Below are 17,003 nucleotides of genomic sequence, written 5' to 3' on the forward strand. Positions count from 1 at the left end.
AACTGGAATTTTCATTCTAAGATTCATGTCTCTCTGTGTGTTTTAACACACAGGCGTGACTGAGACCGAGTGTGTCAAAGTGTTAATAATAAACCCACGAGCGTCACAGATCCACCGAGCGAGTCCCTCACTCACACCCACACACACACACAGAGAGAGAGAGAGAGAGAGAGAGAGAGAGAGAGAGAGAGAGAGAGAGAGCTGTCTGGTTATAAAAATTTGTCTTTAGAAAAATTACAGTTGTGCCACTGCACTTCCATAGACCACAACTTCGTCCTTTTAACTCGGAATTGAACCTGCCAATTGTATACGAATTCGTATCGTCGAGCTCTATGCAACGATACATCTTATTTCCCCAAATTCCTTCCCGAACAAAAAGTAACCAAAGTAACCCTACCCTAAGGGCAAAATTGTAATTTCATAAATAAATAAATATAAATAAAAATGATTAAATTGGGTCGGGGTGTTACATAAAAGAACCAGAGAATGCAACTAACCAAACTGTGTTTAGGAGCACAGATATGCAGAGAGCAATGTATGCATAATAGTCTCAGATTTTTATTCTTTCACAATATTAGTAAGTGATTGTACATGTCTTCTTATTAAAGGAAATTGTAGGGTAAGAGTAAAATAGTAAAGAGAAAGAAGTAAGGGCATGTTTACATATCAATAATGGAGAAAGTAAGGAATTAGAGAATTTAGAAATCGGGGAACTACTGAATCGGTATAGGAAGAATTATTCTCATTAAGCTGTTTACTAAACATATGGAATTAGCAAAGGAATAGGGTTAATTCCCATTGTTATCGTTTACTAACTTTCATGAATTAGAATCCAAATTAATTTGATTACTATAATGCCCTGCACATTTTCACAACACATATATAATTCTCAAATTGGCTAAGGAGACCAAACTAATCCTGCAGCAAACCAGTAAGGCAGTGTAAACATGAGGAATCAATATGCTGAATAAGATGAACAACAGGTGCCCAGTTCAATGTTAATGTTAATAACACCTTTGTCCAAAGCTAATTTCAAACGAAAACATAAACTCCAATAAATATATATCTTTCACCTACGTAGCTAGTAAACAATCAAATAATAATAACCTGCATAATCTTCATACAATTAAATACATGAAAATTCTTGGAACTGAGTTTTTATTTTAATTTTTAGGGTTGCAGCGTCTTGGAACTTCTTGGCTTGAGTTTTATTTATTTATTTATTTATATTTAGGGTTTGGGGTGTTTTGGAATTATAGTAAAGTGGTAATGGTATTTTTGAAAGTTATTAAGAGAAAATAGGAATGAGAATCGTATCGACTACTCCCCATAGTTGATCTGATACTTAGTTCTGAGGGGATGTGATTACGAATTTTGAGATGGGGTCCACTTATTTTTTCATTCATGATTGCAAGTAAACACAGAGGAAGTCAGGAATGAAAATCATTCCCTTTTATCTCATACCCATTACTGATATGTAAACATGCCCTAAGAGTAGAATAGTAAAGAGAAAGAATAAAAAATAACAAAATTGATTAAAAAGTATTTTAAAAAACAAAAATAATTGTAAACGAAGTAAAGGAGAGTGGGAAAATCACCTCCCTTTATTTATTGTATTTGTGTTTGTATTTATTTAATAAACTATCAATTGAGAAAAGAAAATTAAAAGAAGCGAGAGACGAGACAACGATTGAGGGAGACGAGAGGTGTTTGAATTGAAGCCCGGGGGACGGATGAATTTATACACAAGTATTCCTTGTACAATAAGAAATCCTACTATCTAAGAATACCATCTAAGGTAAGGATTGGATATGGATCAATTACAGATTTCTTTCCTATCTAAATTGTATTTACTTTCTAACACTCCCCCTCAAGTTGGAGAGTGAATGTCAAGAACATTCAACTTGCGTAACATAATAGAAAACTTCTCCTTGCCCAAAGGTTTTGTAAAGGTATCAGCTAGTTGTTGCGGAGAGTTCACATAGCGTGTTCTCTCATGAAAGACTGGGTTTGCCGCTATATTTAGTATTGCTTGATTATCACAATACATACGAGATGCTCCAGAAGATGGCAAGTGTAAATCTTGCAACAAAAAACGTAACCAAGTAATCTCACAACAGGTGCCAGCCATTGCCCTATATTTGGCTTCAGCTGAGGATAATGAAACTGTCTTTTATGATTTTTTTTGCCAGGAAATTAATGAATTACCCAAGAATACACAATGTCCGGTAGTTGAACGACGGGTTATAGTATAACCAGCCCAATCTGAATCATAATAAGCAATTAAATCTAACTTATTGTCATACTGAAAAGCAAACCTTCACTCGGAGTAGACTTGAGGTACCGAACAACCTAGAGAGCGGCATTCATGTGAGATAGTCGCGGCATGAAATGGCACAGGACATGTATGGAATAGGTGATGTCCGGTCGTGTAATAGTCAGATAAAGCAATCGTTCCACCAATCTTCTATATTTTTCAGGATCTTTGAGAATTCACCTTTGTCAGAAAGCTTGGCTTCCTCCATTGGAAAATCAATTGAGCGAGCACCTAAGAACCAATAATCCTTAAGTATCTCAAGTGCACACTTTCGTTGTGAAACATAAATGCCTCTCTTGGAATGAGAGACTTCAATGCCCAAAAAATATTTCAAATTGCCTAAGTCCTTGATGTGGAAACGAGTGTGTAAGAAACTTTTGAGAGAATTAACTGCATCAATAGCGTTGCCTGTAATCAGAATATTATCAACATAAATTAACAATGCTGTAAAAGACTTGCCATCTTTGTGGGTGAAGAGAGAATAATTGGCCTTTGACTGAATAAAACCAGCAGCAAGAATGGCTTCAGTAAACTTGGCAAACAATTGTCGAGAGGCCTGTTTGAGTCCATAAAGAGATTTGTGGAGGTGACACACTAGATTCTCCCCATGTTGCCGAAGACCAGGAGGATGAAACATATATATATTTCTTCATGTGAATCACCATGGAGAAAAACATTATGGACATCGAGTTGGTGGATAACCCATTGCTGATTGGCGGTGACAGCTAAGAGACAACGACGGTGATCATCTTAGCAGTGGGAGAAAAAGTTTCGTGATAATCTAGGCCCTCTGTTTGAGTGAATCCTTTGGCAACAAAGCTAGCTTTATAGCATTCGATAGAACCATCAGCACAATGTTTGATCTTGTACACCCATTTGCAGTCAATTGGAAATTTGCCGGAGGGCAAAGCAGTAAGTGTCCAAGTGTGATTGGCAGCATTCAAAGCACAAGTAAACTATAATAATCACTTATCATTGACAATGAGTTGACAAGATGAAAACTTATATTAATATTGGGCACGAAGCTTGTGCCAAAATATCAATAGGCACAAAATAAATTCGTCGAGCATCTCCAACCGATATATCAAATTGTCACATGGACATGAAATATCAAAAATTGAAGGTTAAAGTTGCTCTAATCGAGTAGTCAAATCCTACATGAATTTGAAGGCTGGAAGAGATATGTCAAAAATAACATACCAAAACACTTGATGTCAAATATTATTTTAATATTTTTTCAATCTAAGCCCCAATATCATTTACTCTCTTTAAAACTTTATGCGTTTATGAGCATCATTTGTTTTTAAAAATATAATAAAATAATATGATATTTGGTATTTCGAGTGGAGTTAAATTTTTTTCAAAGTATCAAAAGACACATTTATTGCAATACGTTGGATCTGGAACATCCTCGCTTATACACGCACTTCATCAACATCTATATATATTCATACAACACAAAGCAAATTCCATGAAACAAAAACAAAAAAGACATGGAGAAGACAAACACGATTGTCTGCCAAGTATATTGGCGATCATTTGGTCATGGAAGGAGGCACCTGTGGAGCAGCAGTTGGTGGCCCAGTCCAACCTACATCATAAAAACAAATACAAAATAAAAATTGAAGTGCCGCCGAATGATGCAAGCAATGATAAATTTAAGGTCATAACTATACGATGACGACATATATGTGTCGTGTAGGATTAGTTTAAAACCTTTGGAGGGGTTGAAGCCTCTAAATTTGAGCTCAGCATATTCTTGGCTGAGGGCACACGGTTCACATAAACAATGAACACAACAATCCCAACAAGGCTCCTCCGGCAGACCAAATTTTTTGCGCATTATCCCTCTATACTTGCTTGAGTAGGTCCTCTGCAAATGATACGTCGAGAACAACACGTACAGTATGCAATGGCAAAGGCAAGCTAAATTTAAAAAATCCAACCGCCAATTAGTAACACACCATTGACCTAATTATCTTAATAATTAAAGGCAGCACAGTTGGTGCAAATAGAAATTAATTTTTCCATATACAACAGTCTATGTATCGTAACAGTTCTCTCACACTAAGTGATTACGTGATTATTACTAGAGAACTAAATGCGAGAGACCAATTATATATACAACCACTTTGAGGGAAAAATAATAAATTCGCCATGTTTATATATTTGGGAAATCTTTTTGGTTTTGTGACACTTACATTTTTGTCCTTCGTCGACAACTTCTGCAATTTGGCCGAAGGTGATGCATGGGAGAAAACATGCGATGCAACCTACACCACACGATCAATTTCACCAATTGGGTGGGTTGAGTATATATATATATATAGGTCAATGATTTCCCCACTTCCTTTTTTCTCCACTTACACTTCTTTTTGCTTTTTAATACTTTGTAATCAATTTTTGTTCTTTTTCTTTTCTATTCTATCCTTACCCTACATTAATTTATTTTTTACTTCACTTCTATATTATTTCTTTTTCTTTATACTTGATTTTCTAACTTACACTCTAATTTCAGTATTAAAGGGAAAAAAAACTTAATTTCTTACTAGATTAAAGAAAAAAAAAATACTGAAAATGGAGTGAAAGTTGGAAAATTAAATATAAAGGAAAAAAACTAATATAAAAGTGAAGTAAAAAGAAATTAATATAGGGTAAGGGTATAATAGGAAAGAGAAAGAACAAAATTGATTAAAAAGTATTTAAAAGCAAAAGGGAGTGTAAATGGAGAAAAGGGGAGTGAGTAAATCATATCCTTATATATATTTATAAAAGAAGTGCTAAAAAATGTTACTTGGTGTAAATTTAACTTGTCAGGTAACTATAATAGACAAAGTGAATTTTGCCCGGAGAGAGAATTTATTATCTTACATGTGCAGATATCTCCTCCACAGTTAAAAGACACGCGGACCACTGCTTAGGTTCAAGATCATAATCTTTCATCATGGTGTTCTTTTATGAGATCAGAATTTGAACCAAAAAAAAAAAATGATTGCTGGAAATGGAAAAGTTTCAGTAATGTAAGAGGAGATGTAAGAGAGAAAAAGACTGTCGGAGAATGAAATGTTTCGAAAAATGTAGAAGTGCCTTGCTTGAATCAATACAGTGGTTTATATCCACTTACAAAGAATCAACATTTACTGGGTAAGACCCTATAGACTAGACTAAACCCTAGAGGACAAAGGTGGTCGTTATCCACTTATAGCTGTATGAATTTCCTTTGTTTTGTATGAATCTCCTTCGTTTTGTCTGAATCTACTTCGTCTTGTCTTAATCTCATTCGTCTTCAAATGAAATTTAGAGAAGAATTTTCCAATAGTCTACTACAGCGTGCACTTGGTCCATGTTGTAAAAAACGTGCAATAGACGGTGTAAAAAAGGTGCAATAGACGTTGTCAAAAACGTGCCATAGACGCGCATTGTTAATGGCATATTGTCAAAGCTATTTTTCTTGTAGTGTAGTGTCTTTTCTTAGGCCATTTCTAGTCATGGGTCATAGGCCAAATAGGCCATGTTTGGTACGTCTTACTGGACTGGACTGATACATATATATATATATTGTTTTTTTAAATATTGTTTTACTTGGTTCCTAAAAAACCTAGAATTATATAGAGTGAGTTTAGCTCCTTTAGCAATGTTTCGACCAACTAAGATTAATCTTGAGAAGCCAAAAAAATAAATATCATAATTTTATTCTTCATTAAAAAAAAACATAATTTTATTTGTTTTCTTCTTATTATTTTTTAAAATCTTTTTTTTGGCCAGATATTGTTATAAATCATTATTGTTTTAGGTCAAAAACCTCAATTAAATTTAAATATTACAAGAATTATTTTTTAGTCCGACGCAATACCAAACATAGGTCTTCATTATTTTTACAATCCAGCTTCTTAGTCCAACACAGCACCAAACGTAGGCCAGTACTTAATCCAGCTTAGTCCAATCCGAACTAATCCAAGACAGTCTCAGAATTTAGTCTAGTCCATAACAGTTTGCCGTACCAAACGACCCCATATATTCTTAAAATAATGCAAAACCCATCTTTAGCCATGGGCTAAAAAATAAATTGAGCTAAATTTGGAGGGCCACACTTGGCCCTTTAACCCTCCAACTAGGCCAATTGTAGCCTAGCTTTGGCCTAGGTCAAATTTTTTTGTGGGCCTTATGTATGTGCTTTTCAAGAAAAGAAATTATCAAGTGTGGATAAGAGCATGAAACATCTCGTGCAAATGCATATCCAACAACCAATATTAAAGGCACGTTGATGTCATCGATGACATCAACTAGCTGTTAAGAATTTTCAAAATTTTAAATAACCTTTTTAAATGTTGTCAACGTATACGTGTCATGTATGGAATATTGTCTCTAAATAGTAGCTTAATTAAATTAAACAATACATAATTGTGGAATGTATGAGTATTATACCATAGATTTTCTCAAAATAATAAAATATGAAGGACCCTAAAATATAGCCCTGCATGGTTGAAGATGAAAAAATTTAATCATGTACTATTCTTTAAAACATTAATATTTTGAAAGGCTAAATTTATAGCCTTTGACTACATTTAGCCCTATGAATGAAGACGGCCTTAAAGGGTTTCCTGTTGGGTTAACATCATTAATAATAACATGGTGCTTGCTCTACCAAGAGAAGAAGCATATGCCTATAATATTGCGTTCCAGTTGTAAGTGGATAAGGACCACCTTTGTATTCTAGGGTTTCGTCTTGTTTAGGGTCTTACCCAGTATATATTGATTGTTTGTAAGTATATATAAATCATTTGATTCTTTGTAAGTGGATATAAACCACTATTTGCATTGCGAAATTTTCTCTAAATTTCATTTTGACAACGCGTATTAAAGGAACATTGTTATACGTAGTGTACTACAATGTGCACTTGGTACATGTTACAATTAACTTCCTATAATATATGACAAAGAATCAAATTATTTATATCCACTGACAAGGAATCAATATATACTGGGTAAGACCTTAAATTAGACGAAACCTTAAGACCTTAGATTAGACGAAACCCTAGAAGACAAAGGTGGTCCTTATCCACTTACAGCTGGAACGCACTATTATATTCTAAAATATGAGACTTATGAGAGAATATTTGTTTGTAGGAATTTTCTGTGTATTCCTCTCCTTGTAGGAGGTTATATTCATAATACAACGGAGCCTTAGTGGCCAAGTAAATAATGAATTTCTATTTTTATTTATGATAGAAAATCAAAAATTAAAGTAAATCAAATACAATTATAATGAGAATCTTTGGTGTGTGAGCAAAGAAAGTCAATGATCAGACCAACATTATATGCATATGCTTCTTGTCTTGGTAGAGTAAGACACTGGCAAAGTCCATATAGATAACAAAAATGAATAAATGAATAAATGAATAAATATATATATATATATATATATATATATCAGCATGTTCTTGGCAGAGGGTACACGACGTCAAAGTCTCTAAATTTTGTCAGAATTATATTATGCTTAACATTATAATTTGATTAGTGTTTTTGATATTGGGTGTTTACATGTTGTTAATTATCATTATATTATTTTATTAATATTGATATGTTCATATGTTTTTTACGATGGTTGGAATTTTTGGGTTAATAAAGAAATTATGAAAAAGAAGGTTATGGGAAGGATCGTTTGTGTAGTTGAGTCTGACCATTGTAGGGACCAAGTTCAGGTGAGCTCGTGTGCACAATAGATTAGGATATTGGCGGTATAATTGTTGATTGGGTGATTTGGGCTTGAGATCAATGGCTGAGACAATATGACTAACAAAAGGGGAATTATGAGATGATTGAGATGAGGTGTTAGTTTATATAATGGGGCATTCAAAATTACAGTGGTAAAATGCATGGTATAGGACATGCAAATTTGCTTTTCCTATTATATAGATTAACGAATTAGGTAGAATCGAAGCTCATTCATGCATTATTACGCTATTAAAAAATTGCTCTATGGACACATAAGAAGGATCATGCCTTTTTCAACATCATTGAGCACAAAAATTGCTCAAATGTGTGTTTTTATACAAAAGACACTCTAAATATGTGTCTAAGAGCATTTCCAATGTAGCTATCAAATGCAAAATGTTAAATTTAAATTTGATGGCTCTTGTCAAGACCACATCAAGTAACCACTAGCTGTTTGGGCCTGACTATGCGAACCCGAACCTGGATGGATCGGATCCTAAGGGCAAGGAGGAGTAGGAGAAGCAGAGCAAGCCCTTCACTATAAAAAAAAAATACTGCTAGTGTTCCAGTCAAATCTTCCATTCCAATCCAAATACCAAGTATCGATTAGTGTCTGCTCTCTAGAGAGAGAGAAGAAATTAAAGCAGGGAAGGGAAGGGAAGAGAACGATGGGGTCAGTGGGATCATGGGAAGAGACGGTGAGAAAGGCAGAGAAGCTGGTAGAGGAAGCCATGAAAGACAATGATGCATCCCGCGACGCAGCTCACGTCTGGAGGGTCAGAGACCTCGCTCTCTCTCTTGCCCGTGAAGAACAAGGCCTCTCCCTCCTCTCCTCCAATTCCAACACCATGCAAATTGTTCGAACTATTCATTCCTTTATTTGTTATCTTCTCGATATCTTGTCTAAATGAGTTTTGGAACTGAAGGACTTTTATAACGTTTCTGAATCGATAATTTTCTTCTTCGGCAGGTCGAACTTGCTGCACTTCTCCATGATATAGGTCAGTGTTAAGATCATAACTTTGAAGCTTGTTTTTGTGTGCTTCAATTAAATGGATTACATATGGGTGGATAATGGATATGGAGTTTTTTGGGGGAAGATTCATACTGCAAAACATGCGCCCATTCCTAAATCTTCACTTTTGACTTCTCTTTGGCTACATGTAACCACATGCCTTCTTGCTTATGTGAGCTGTACTAATCAACTCAACTCATAATAATGGTATGCATATATCTACACAAACAAACCCATTTCTGCAAAATTCTGTTCTCCATGGTTTTCATTTTATGCTTCTCCTTGCATGTTTTCAGCCTTGCTTTTATTTTCCTGTTCTCATCCTATATACCCTACTGACTATATTAGTCCTTGGTTGCTCATTGCAGGTGATTATAAGTATTTGAGGTTTGTATTTTTCTCATTCTTTCTTTTCTTTTACCTCTTTATATTTCCTTTTTCTCTTTTCTATTTTCTTTTCTGGTTCTTGCATCTATTCATCCTTATGGCTAATGTTGGAATGTAGAGATCCCTCAGAGGAAAAAATTGTCGAAAACTTTCTTGACGAGGAGGGCATAGAAGAGAGTACCAAAATGAAGATTTTAAAGATCATTAAGGGAATGGGTAAGTTGTAAGTTGGTTGCTGCTCCTTCTCAACTTTGTTTCTTCCCTATTCTGCTCTGCTGATATAATCTTGATTGCATTTGTTTGAGTTTAATGGTATAATCTACTTATCAGCATTTTGTACTGCATCAATGTCCCCGCCATGTCTCTTTCCCATATAACACATGTACTAAAATATGCATCCCCTGTTTTTGCCATGTAATGTTTTATACCACTTAATAATCATATGCAATTTTGCAATTTCATTGTATTTTTTTATTTTTTGTTCAATTCTGATCTTTCTGCCAGCTCCTTTGTTCATTCATTTGGTTCTCTACCTGTACTTCTACTTTCCAGGTTTCAAAGATGAGCTTGCAGGGTCAGCAAATAATGATCTTCCTCCAGAATTTGGGGTTGTACAAGATGCTGACCGTCTCGATGCAATTGGTGCTATTGGTAATTTGTGTACTTGCTAATCAAATGCTTGGTTCTAAAACCATTGGATTTTGTCTACCTACTTTCTCTATGTAAAATTAAAATTGGGATTACTGCTGGAAAAGTAACAGTTGTGCATAGCTGTTTGCTCTATGCCCCAACGATCTTTGGTGTCTTCTTAATTGCCAATAATGAAAGACAGAAAAGTTTCATGTCTCTCTCTCTCTCTCTCTCTCTCTCTGTTTGTTTGTTTGTTTTTGTTTTTCTGGCTATGACCTTTCGCTTTGATTTGGTCCATATATTTCTCTTTCCTTGCCTTATTCCATTCCCCTTTTTTGTTTGAGGTATCTCCATTGTGAAGTTTGTTAAAAAAATGCTTTAGACGATAGAACAAATTATGCCATTTCACGCTGGTGCACACTCCTAAGTAGTCTTTTGGTACAGGAATTGCTCGTTGCTTTACTTTTGGTGGAAGTAGAAACAGAGTGCTACATGATCCTAACATTCAGCCACAATCTGATTTATCTAAGGAAAAGTACGTGAAAAATGATGAGCAGACTACTGTGAATCACTTTCATGAGAAGCTTCTTAAGCTAAAGGCATTGATGAAAACAAAGGTAAATTTGTTGAAACAGAAGCATGATATTACACATTCCTCACATGGAAATTTCCTCATTTGCATCGATCATGCATCTTCGTGTCTCATCTGTGCTTGTGCTAAAGTGCATATATATATATATATATATATAATATCATCTGTACAATGAGAATAGCCGGGTGGTAAATCCATCTTTTGAATAACGAGAAAAATGTAAAGAATTATCAATTTGTGCTATGGGGTTTGAACATTGATTTCAGGCTGGGCGAAAGAGAGCTGAGAGAAGGCACAAGTACATGGAGGATTTTCTTGCGGAGTTCTATGAAGAGTGGGATGGGGGAGCTTGAATGAGGTAAGTTTACTCTCAGATAAGTCAGATGTAACTCTGTCGCACTCCAAAATGAGGAAACAGAATTATAGCATACATGATGCTAACGATGTTGAATTTTCTGATTATGTTTGAACTTATTGATTTTGCTCCTGGAGCCCGCTTCAAGATGCGGGATATAATATTCAAAACCTATTGCTTGAATTTATGCAACTGTATTACAAAATATATTTATAGCTGAGTTTTTTCTTTGAGGGCTGTGCTAAGTAGATGAACACCAACCAAGGGAGTTGAAAAAAATTCAAAACATGACAGTTCTCTTGTTGATTGTTTGATGAACATTTGGTGAGTGTAGTAGGAACATTTGGTGAGGGAGTGGAAAAAAATTCAAAACATGACAATTCGATGAGAACCAGCTCTTCATCGAGGATTCTTTTCTTCAACGAGTCAATTGGATCAATACATCCTAATGGTATCCAGGGATTATGAGACAGTGTATGGTACCTGATTTCTGTTGCTCATGAGACAGTAGTCTTTCTTGTATTGTCATGATGTGAGTTAACTTTAAGGTGAGGGTCGAGTACGGACCGACGTATCCTGGTAGAGGAAGCAAAAATATGCACCAACCTCAAACAGAGAAAAAAGCATCACGTTCGCTGGAGGGAGTTCAATGTTTCAAACCCAACTGCAGACTGCAGTGAAAAGAGTGTTGACTGAGGTCATGAGTTGGTCGCCAAACTTCCCTATTCTAGCCCTATGTAATTTGTATTCCCCCCAGCGAGGCTTGACGCTTGAGGGAGGTTTGCGTATTTGATGAAATGCCTACAGAACAGAACAGAAGCAATGAAGTGTGAAATGAAATGTATGAAAATCGTCTGCCAAATCAAAACTATAGAAGCAAAACTGTTTTTTCAAAAAACTATACTAGCTTTCCCATAGGGTATAGGAGCTTGTGCGTGGGCCCACCCAACCCAACACAACTTGGGAAGGAAGGGAAGGAATTGCTCATTATCTATCTAATCCTTTCTTTTGGGGAGGAACAGGAACTAATAGGAATTTGGAAAGGTAAGTTCAGTAGATGCATATAGCTTGCTTCAGTGATAGATACAGCCGCACTTGCTTGCATACTCAGTCTCTTATCTCTCCACCAACGTTAACGTTGTGTGATGAATATATAAGAGAGAGAGAGAGACAGAGACAGAGAGAGACAGATGAACAAATTATGTGTGGATTATTCAAATGTATATGAGGAAGAATCCAAATTTTAAACAATCCAAGCGTACACACAACTCCATCATTATTTATTCAAATATAACTATATTCCCAAATGCATTCCTACCCTATATCTATATATACTCTACAGATTTTCAATCATCTTTATGGGTATGGAAATACCACCATTTATCTGTAAAAGACAACAAGATCACCAAATACCCCCACCCCAAAACAAAACCAAAACAAAACCCAACAAAAAATAAAAATAAAGCCCGTACATACTATGAACAGTACCATATAATATATAGATATAAAGGATATGACACTTAACTAATTATATATTAGGATTAATCTCCAATACTATTGATTAACTTTTGGCGCTGAGCATGGCCACGCCTTTGGAGAGTGACCTTCAAGCCATGCTTCATGTACATTGTCAATGCGAGCTTTGGCTGCACGGGGTGATGCTCCACCACCTTCACATGGTATCGATAAATGATGGAGGCAGCAACGAACTTCATTTGATAATAAGCGAAATCTTTCCCCAAGCACAGCCGAGGACCGCCATTGAAAGCCGTAAATTTGTAGGCCGGCTCACTCATGAAGCGGCCGTCCGAAGGTCGTAGCCATCTCTCAGGCTTGTAGTCCCTGCAGTCCTTTCCCCAAATTGCCTCCGTTCGCCCCATGCTGTAAATTGCGTATATCACTTTTGTTCCCTTCTTCAGTATTGTTCCATCCGGAAATATGTCATCTTCAATTACCTATAAATATACATATGTATTAATCAATTCAACAACTAATTACCAATCACAATGCTTTTTTATTTTTATTTTTATTTTCTGGAATATTATATAAAAGAATAATTACCAATCTATATATGAATTGTGTTCAAACTAATAAAAGAATAAATAAATAAATGATCGATGCGCAATCGAATTTACCTCCTTGTGATCCAGTGGAACCGAAGGATACAACCTTAGAGCCTCTGAGAGAGCTGCCTGAAGATACTCCATCTTCTTTATCTCTTCTGGCTTGAAGACTACAGTTTCATCATCATCATCGTTGATAATATCATTGTTGGCATGAGATCGACGGTCGTGATCTGATGATGACCTTGCACCCAATATCCTGCACACTTCTTGAAGAATCTTGTGCTCCACCTCCGGATTTTGATGAAGCAGCCAGAAGAACCAGCTCAGCGCCACTGATGACGTGTCCCTCCCAGCCAGTATGAAGTTGACGCATATGTCCTTCAAGAACTTGTCTGAAAACGCCTCTCCGTTCTCGTCCTTCAACCCCATAAACACCGTTAACAGGTCTGATCTTTGCTTCTTCGTATGATCAGTTTCAGTAACACCACCACCAGAATTATTATTGAGCAGTAATGATGCAAGTTCTTTCTTCCTCGTCCGAATGACATCCTCGGCGAACTCATCCACTCCTTTGATGGACATCTTAAGCTTCCTCTCCGGCCCCAAGTTAAGGTACCTCATGGCCTTCCACAAGCCCATGGGGGTCACAAAGCGCATCATCGTTGCTTCTGTTGCGTCCTCAAATGCCTGAGCAAATGGTATTTGGGGTAACCCCAGCTGCAAGCAGCCGGGATCAACCCCAAATGCGATCATGCAAACGTTGTCAAAAGTTAACCTCAAAAGAATGTCTTGGAGGTCAATTGCAGCAGCCGAGTGTTTGATGGAGTCCTCTAAGACAGGTAGGAGGCGGGCGTGGACCAGCTCGAACAAGGAATCCGCCGTCAGTTGGCGGAACTTAGCTGAGTGGAATTCAATGCTGGCCGTCTTCCTTTGTCGCTGCCAGGTCTCGTCGTCTGCGCTGAATATGCCATCCCCAAGAAGGTCCCGAACGGTGTCTCTGAAGTAAGGGCCTTTGGGGAAAATGGAGAACTTGGTCTTGAGTAGGTGCTCCAAGTTACGAGGGTCGGAAGTGACGACGCAGTTGAAGCTGCTCAAGGAAGGGCCTTTGAACCGAAACGTCCCGTTTTGACGGTAAAGAATTTCGGAAACCCACTCATACAGGTTGGTTTGGGGTCCAAGTACGGCAAGAGAGAGAGAGGGTAACATGCCAAGCAGGGGCCAAACGGGTAGGCCATGCTGCCTCTTCTGCCTCAAGGAGTGTATGGTTACAAAAACAAAGAGAGCCAGAAAGAGCTCCAAGATTTGGATATGGTGGAGGAAAAAGAGTTGCCGAGCAACTAAGTTTCCGACTACAAAGTTTTCAGAGGAGGCGAGGGAGGTGAGATTAGTGGTAGGAGGAGGAGGAGGAGGAGGAGGATGAGGGGTGATCATTTTGTTTGAATGAGAGGAGGAGAAGGGCATGTGAGATATGTGATGAGAGAATGGGTTATGCAGGTATTAATATTGAGAAGGAGAGAGTATATATGTATGTAATATATAATGGTTGGTTGGTTAATTAGGTTGAGAAGTGGTACGGTGGGGGTGGTCATGTGTTATATGAGGGGGTGGAGTCTGGAGACTGGAGGAGAAGGTGGTCATCTCATCACTCATGACTTGTAATTGTGAGTGTGTGTTTCTTGGCGTGCATGTTTTGTATATTTTACCCAACGGGTTTTGATTTTGGTGAGCTGAAATGTACCGTGTGGCAGGCTGCTTTACTTTGCTGCCATATATATATGCATATTTCTTTTATGTTTGCCTGCTTTTCTTTGTTTTCTAATGCAAGTAAGCAGGTAACTGAATGCATGCATGCTTACGTGTATGAATGAATAAATGTCTCTCTTTTAGTGTGAGTCAGCAGAAAACTAGTGAATTTGAGTTTGGGGAATATTATATTGTTATATACAGATAGGAATTAAGGTAGGTGTTGGGTGATTAGGAATTAAAATTTGGAGGGTTTTGTAAGAAAGAGGTACAGTAAAATATAGAGTCGTTAAAACTTTTGGAGTGGAAAGGAGAGAGAGAGAGAGAGAGAGAGAGAGAGAGAGAGAGAGAGGAGACTATGGAACGGAGGTTGAGAAGTGGATGCGACGGATTACCTACGATGCAACTATTTCTGCACTTTTAATTTATCAAGTTTCCTTTTCCTATTAGCGTACTACTATAATATTATTTATTATTAATTAGTATCATTATTCTTTTATTTTTTTGGTATAAACGATAATCTAAATTATAAGATAGGAAGTTTCTCACACAAGAATTGATGAATACCGTGGGTGTTTGAACATAAAACCTCTAATCCATAAATTAATGCAAATGAAATAGACCGCATTGAGCTTTACTTTTCTTGTATGATTATATCTTCGCATCCATAGAAATAGAAAAAGAATAGAAGAAATAGAAGGGTGACCAACATAACATAAAACATACATGCGTCATGCATATGTAATACGAGGAAAAGGCCCGGGCAGTTATATTTGAAAGTTTTGTGTTGACTGTTGATAAATGAATGAATTAAAATTAGTTAGTTGGCTAGCTAATAACCTAGTACAATACAATAAACTCAAATAAAATATTTTAATTATGTAAGCGGGTTGGGTGACAGGATTTGTCAGAGGGTGATTTTATTGGTAACCCAAAATTTGATTTTTTTATCTCATATTCTTTTTATACCCTGTTAAATTTTAGTAAACTTTAAAATTACTCATTACACCTTATTTTTCTTCATAAATTGTTCTCATGAACCTCATTTCTTAACTTATCTATGTAAATTCCACTTAAATCTTTACCTTGTTTAAGTAGTAGTCTACTGAATTTATTTCCATTTTTCAATGGTTGTCCACTGAATGTGTTTCTTTTTTTCAGTGGTAGTCCACCGAATCCGTTTCAGTTTTTTAGTGTTAGTCTACCAAATTTGTTTCCATTTTTCAGTGGTAGTCCACTAAATTCGTTTCTTGTTTCAGTGAATTCGTTTCTTGTTTCAGTGATCATGTACTGAATTCGTTACTGAGTTTGTATTTAATATTGTTTTTTAGATATGAAGAGGACTCACAGAGGTACGACTTAGGCTTCATCATCTCGACCTGATAGAGAGCGTCCTACAGCCTTAACAATGAGACATAAAGTGGTGAGGTTAGCTCCTTAAGAGGACCAGCCCCAGCATGGTCCCCTAGACCACTTTAAGGATACTACAGAGCTTGAAGATGTAGCTGCTACTCATGATAGTAATGTTGACACAAAGGTTGAAGATGTAGTTGCTACGCATGATAGTAATGTTGACGCAGATGTTGAAGATGTAGGTGCTACTCATTATAGTAATACTGAGGTAGACGTCGAGCCTACTGAGTCATCTTGAGTAGGTTCCATTGATCAATCTTTACTTACGAGTTTTAAAATTCACATAGCAGCTGCAATTTGGAATAACCAAGTAAGTCGTTTTACTGTAACAATAGAAAGTAGAATATAAGTCTTGTTCGTGGTAATTAACCTAAATATTATTTTTGTATTTGACTAGGAATGTGAGCTCCTTAGGTGCATGTCAAAGACATCTACCCTTCATGAGTGGAATTAGTGGGCTAATCCAAATAATGTTATATTCAAATGGTACATTCAGAGGTCTGAATTAGAGCAAGGTGTTCTTATCGGAATGCATATAAGATTGTTGTATCTACCTTCATTGAGAGGTGGCATCCCGAAACGAACATTTTTCACATGTCTTTTGGTGAGATGACCATCACATTGGATGATATGTCATTTATTTTAAAGGCGTCACCATGTTTTTGTTCATTCAATGGGAGTAATGTCAAAATAGCTTACATTAAATTTGTGGTCGACAATAAGTTACTAAATAAATAAATATATTTTGGTTCGTTGCTACTGAATTGTAA

The 17,003-nt window shown here is 36.5% G+C and overlaps 2 protein-coding genes and 1 long non-coding RNA gene across 3 annotated transcripts; 1 reads left to right on the plus strand and 2 right to left on the minus strand.

The window, feature by feature from the left end:
* On the minus strand, positions 4,154-5,389 carry LOC109946739. Its single transcript, XR_002269806.1, has 3 exons — positions 5,189-5,389; positions 4,519-4,590; positions 4,154-4,243 (listed from the first exon to the last, which is right to left on the minus strand). It is a non-coding gene; the product is annotated as an uncharacterized LOC109946739 (long non-coding RNA).
* LOC18789779 (uncharacterized protein YpgQ) lies at positions 8,595-11,399 on the plus strand. Its single transcript, XM_020554887.1, has 7 exons — positions 8,595-8,889; positions 9,003-9,033; positions 9,416-9,434; positions 9,553-9,650; positions 9,987-10,085; positions 10,509-10,681; positions 10,923-11,399. Exons 1-7 carry the CDS (start codon positions 8,701-8,703, stop codon positions 11,007-11,009), a joined length of 696 nt encoding a protein of 231 aa, XP_020410476.1. The 5' UTR covers positions 8,595-8,700; the 3' UTR covers positions 11,010-11,399.
* LOC18789815 (cytochrome P450 86B1) lies at positions 12,203-14,893 on the minus strand. Its single transcript, XM_007223076.2, has 2 exons — positions 13,147-14,893; positions 12,203-12,966 (listed from the first exon to the last, which is right to left on the minus strand). Exons 1-2 carry the CDS (start codon positions 14,536-14,538, stop codon positions 12,553-12,555), a joined length of 1,806 nt encoding a protein of 601 aa, XP_007223138.2. The 5' UTR covers positions 14,539-14,893; the 3' UTR covers positions 12,203-12,552.

This window comes from Prunus persica, chromosome G1 (genome assembly GCF_000346465.2).
Source record: "Prunus persica cultivar Lovell chromosome G1, Prunus_persica_NCBIv2, whole genome shotgun sequence".
NCBI lineage: Eukaryota > Viridiplantae > Streptophyta > Magnoliopsida > Rosales > Rosaceae > Prunus > Prunus persica.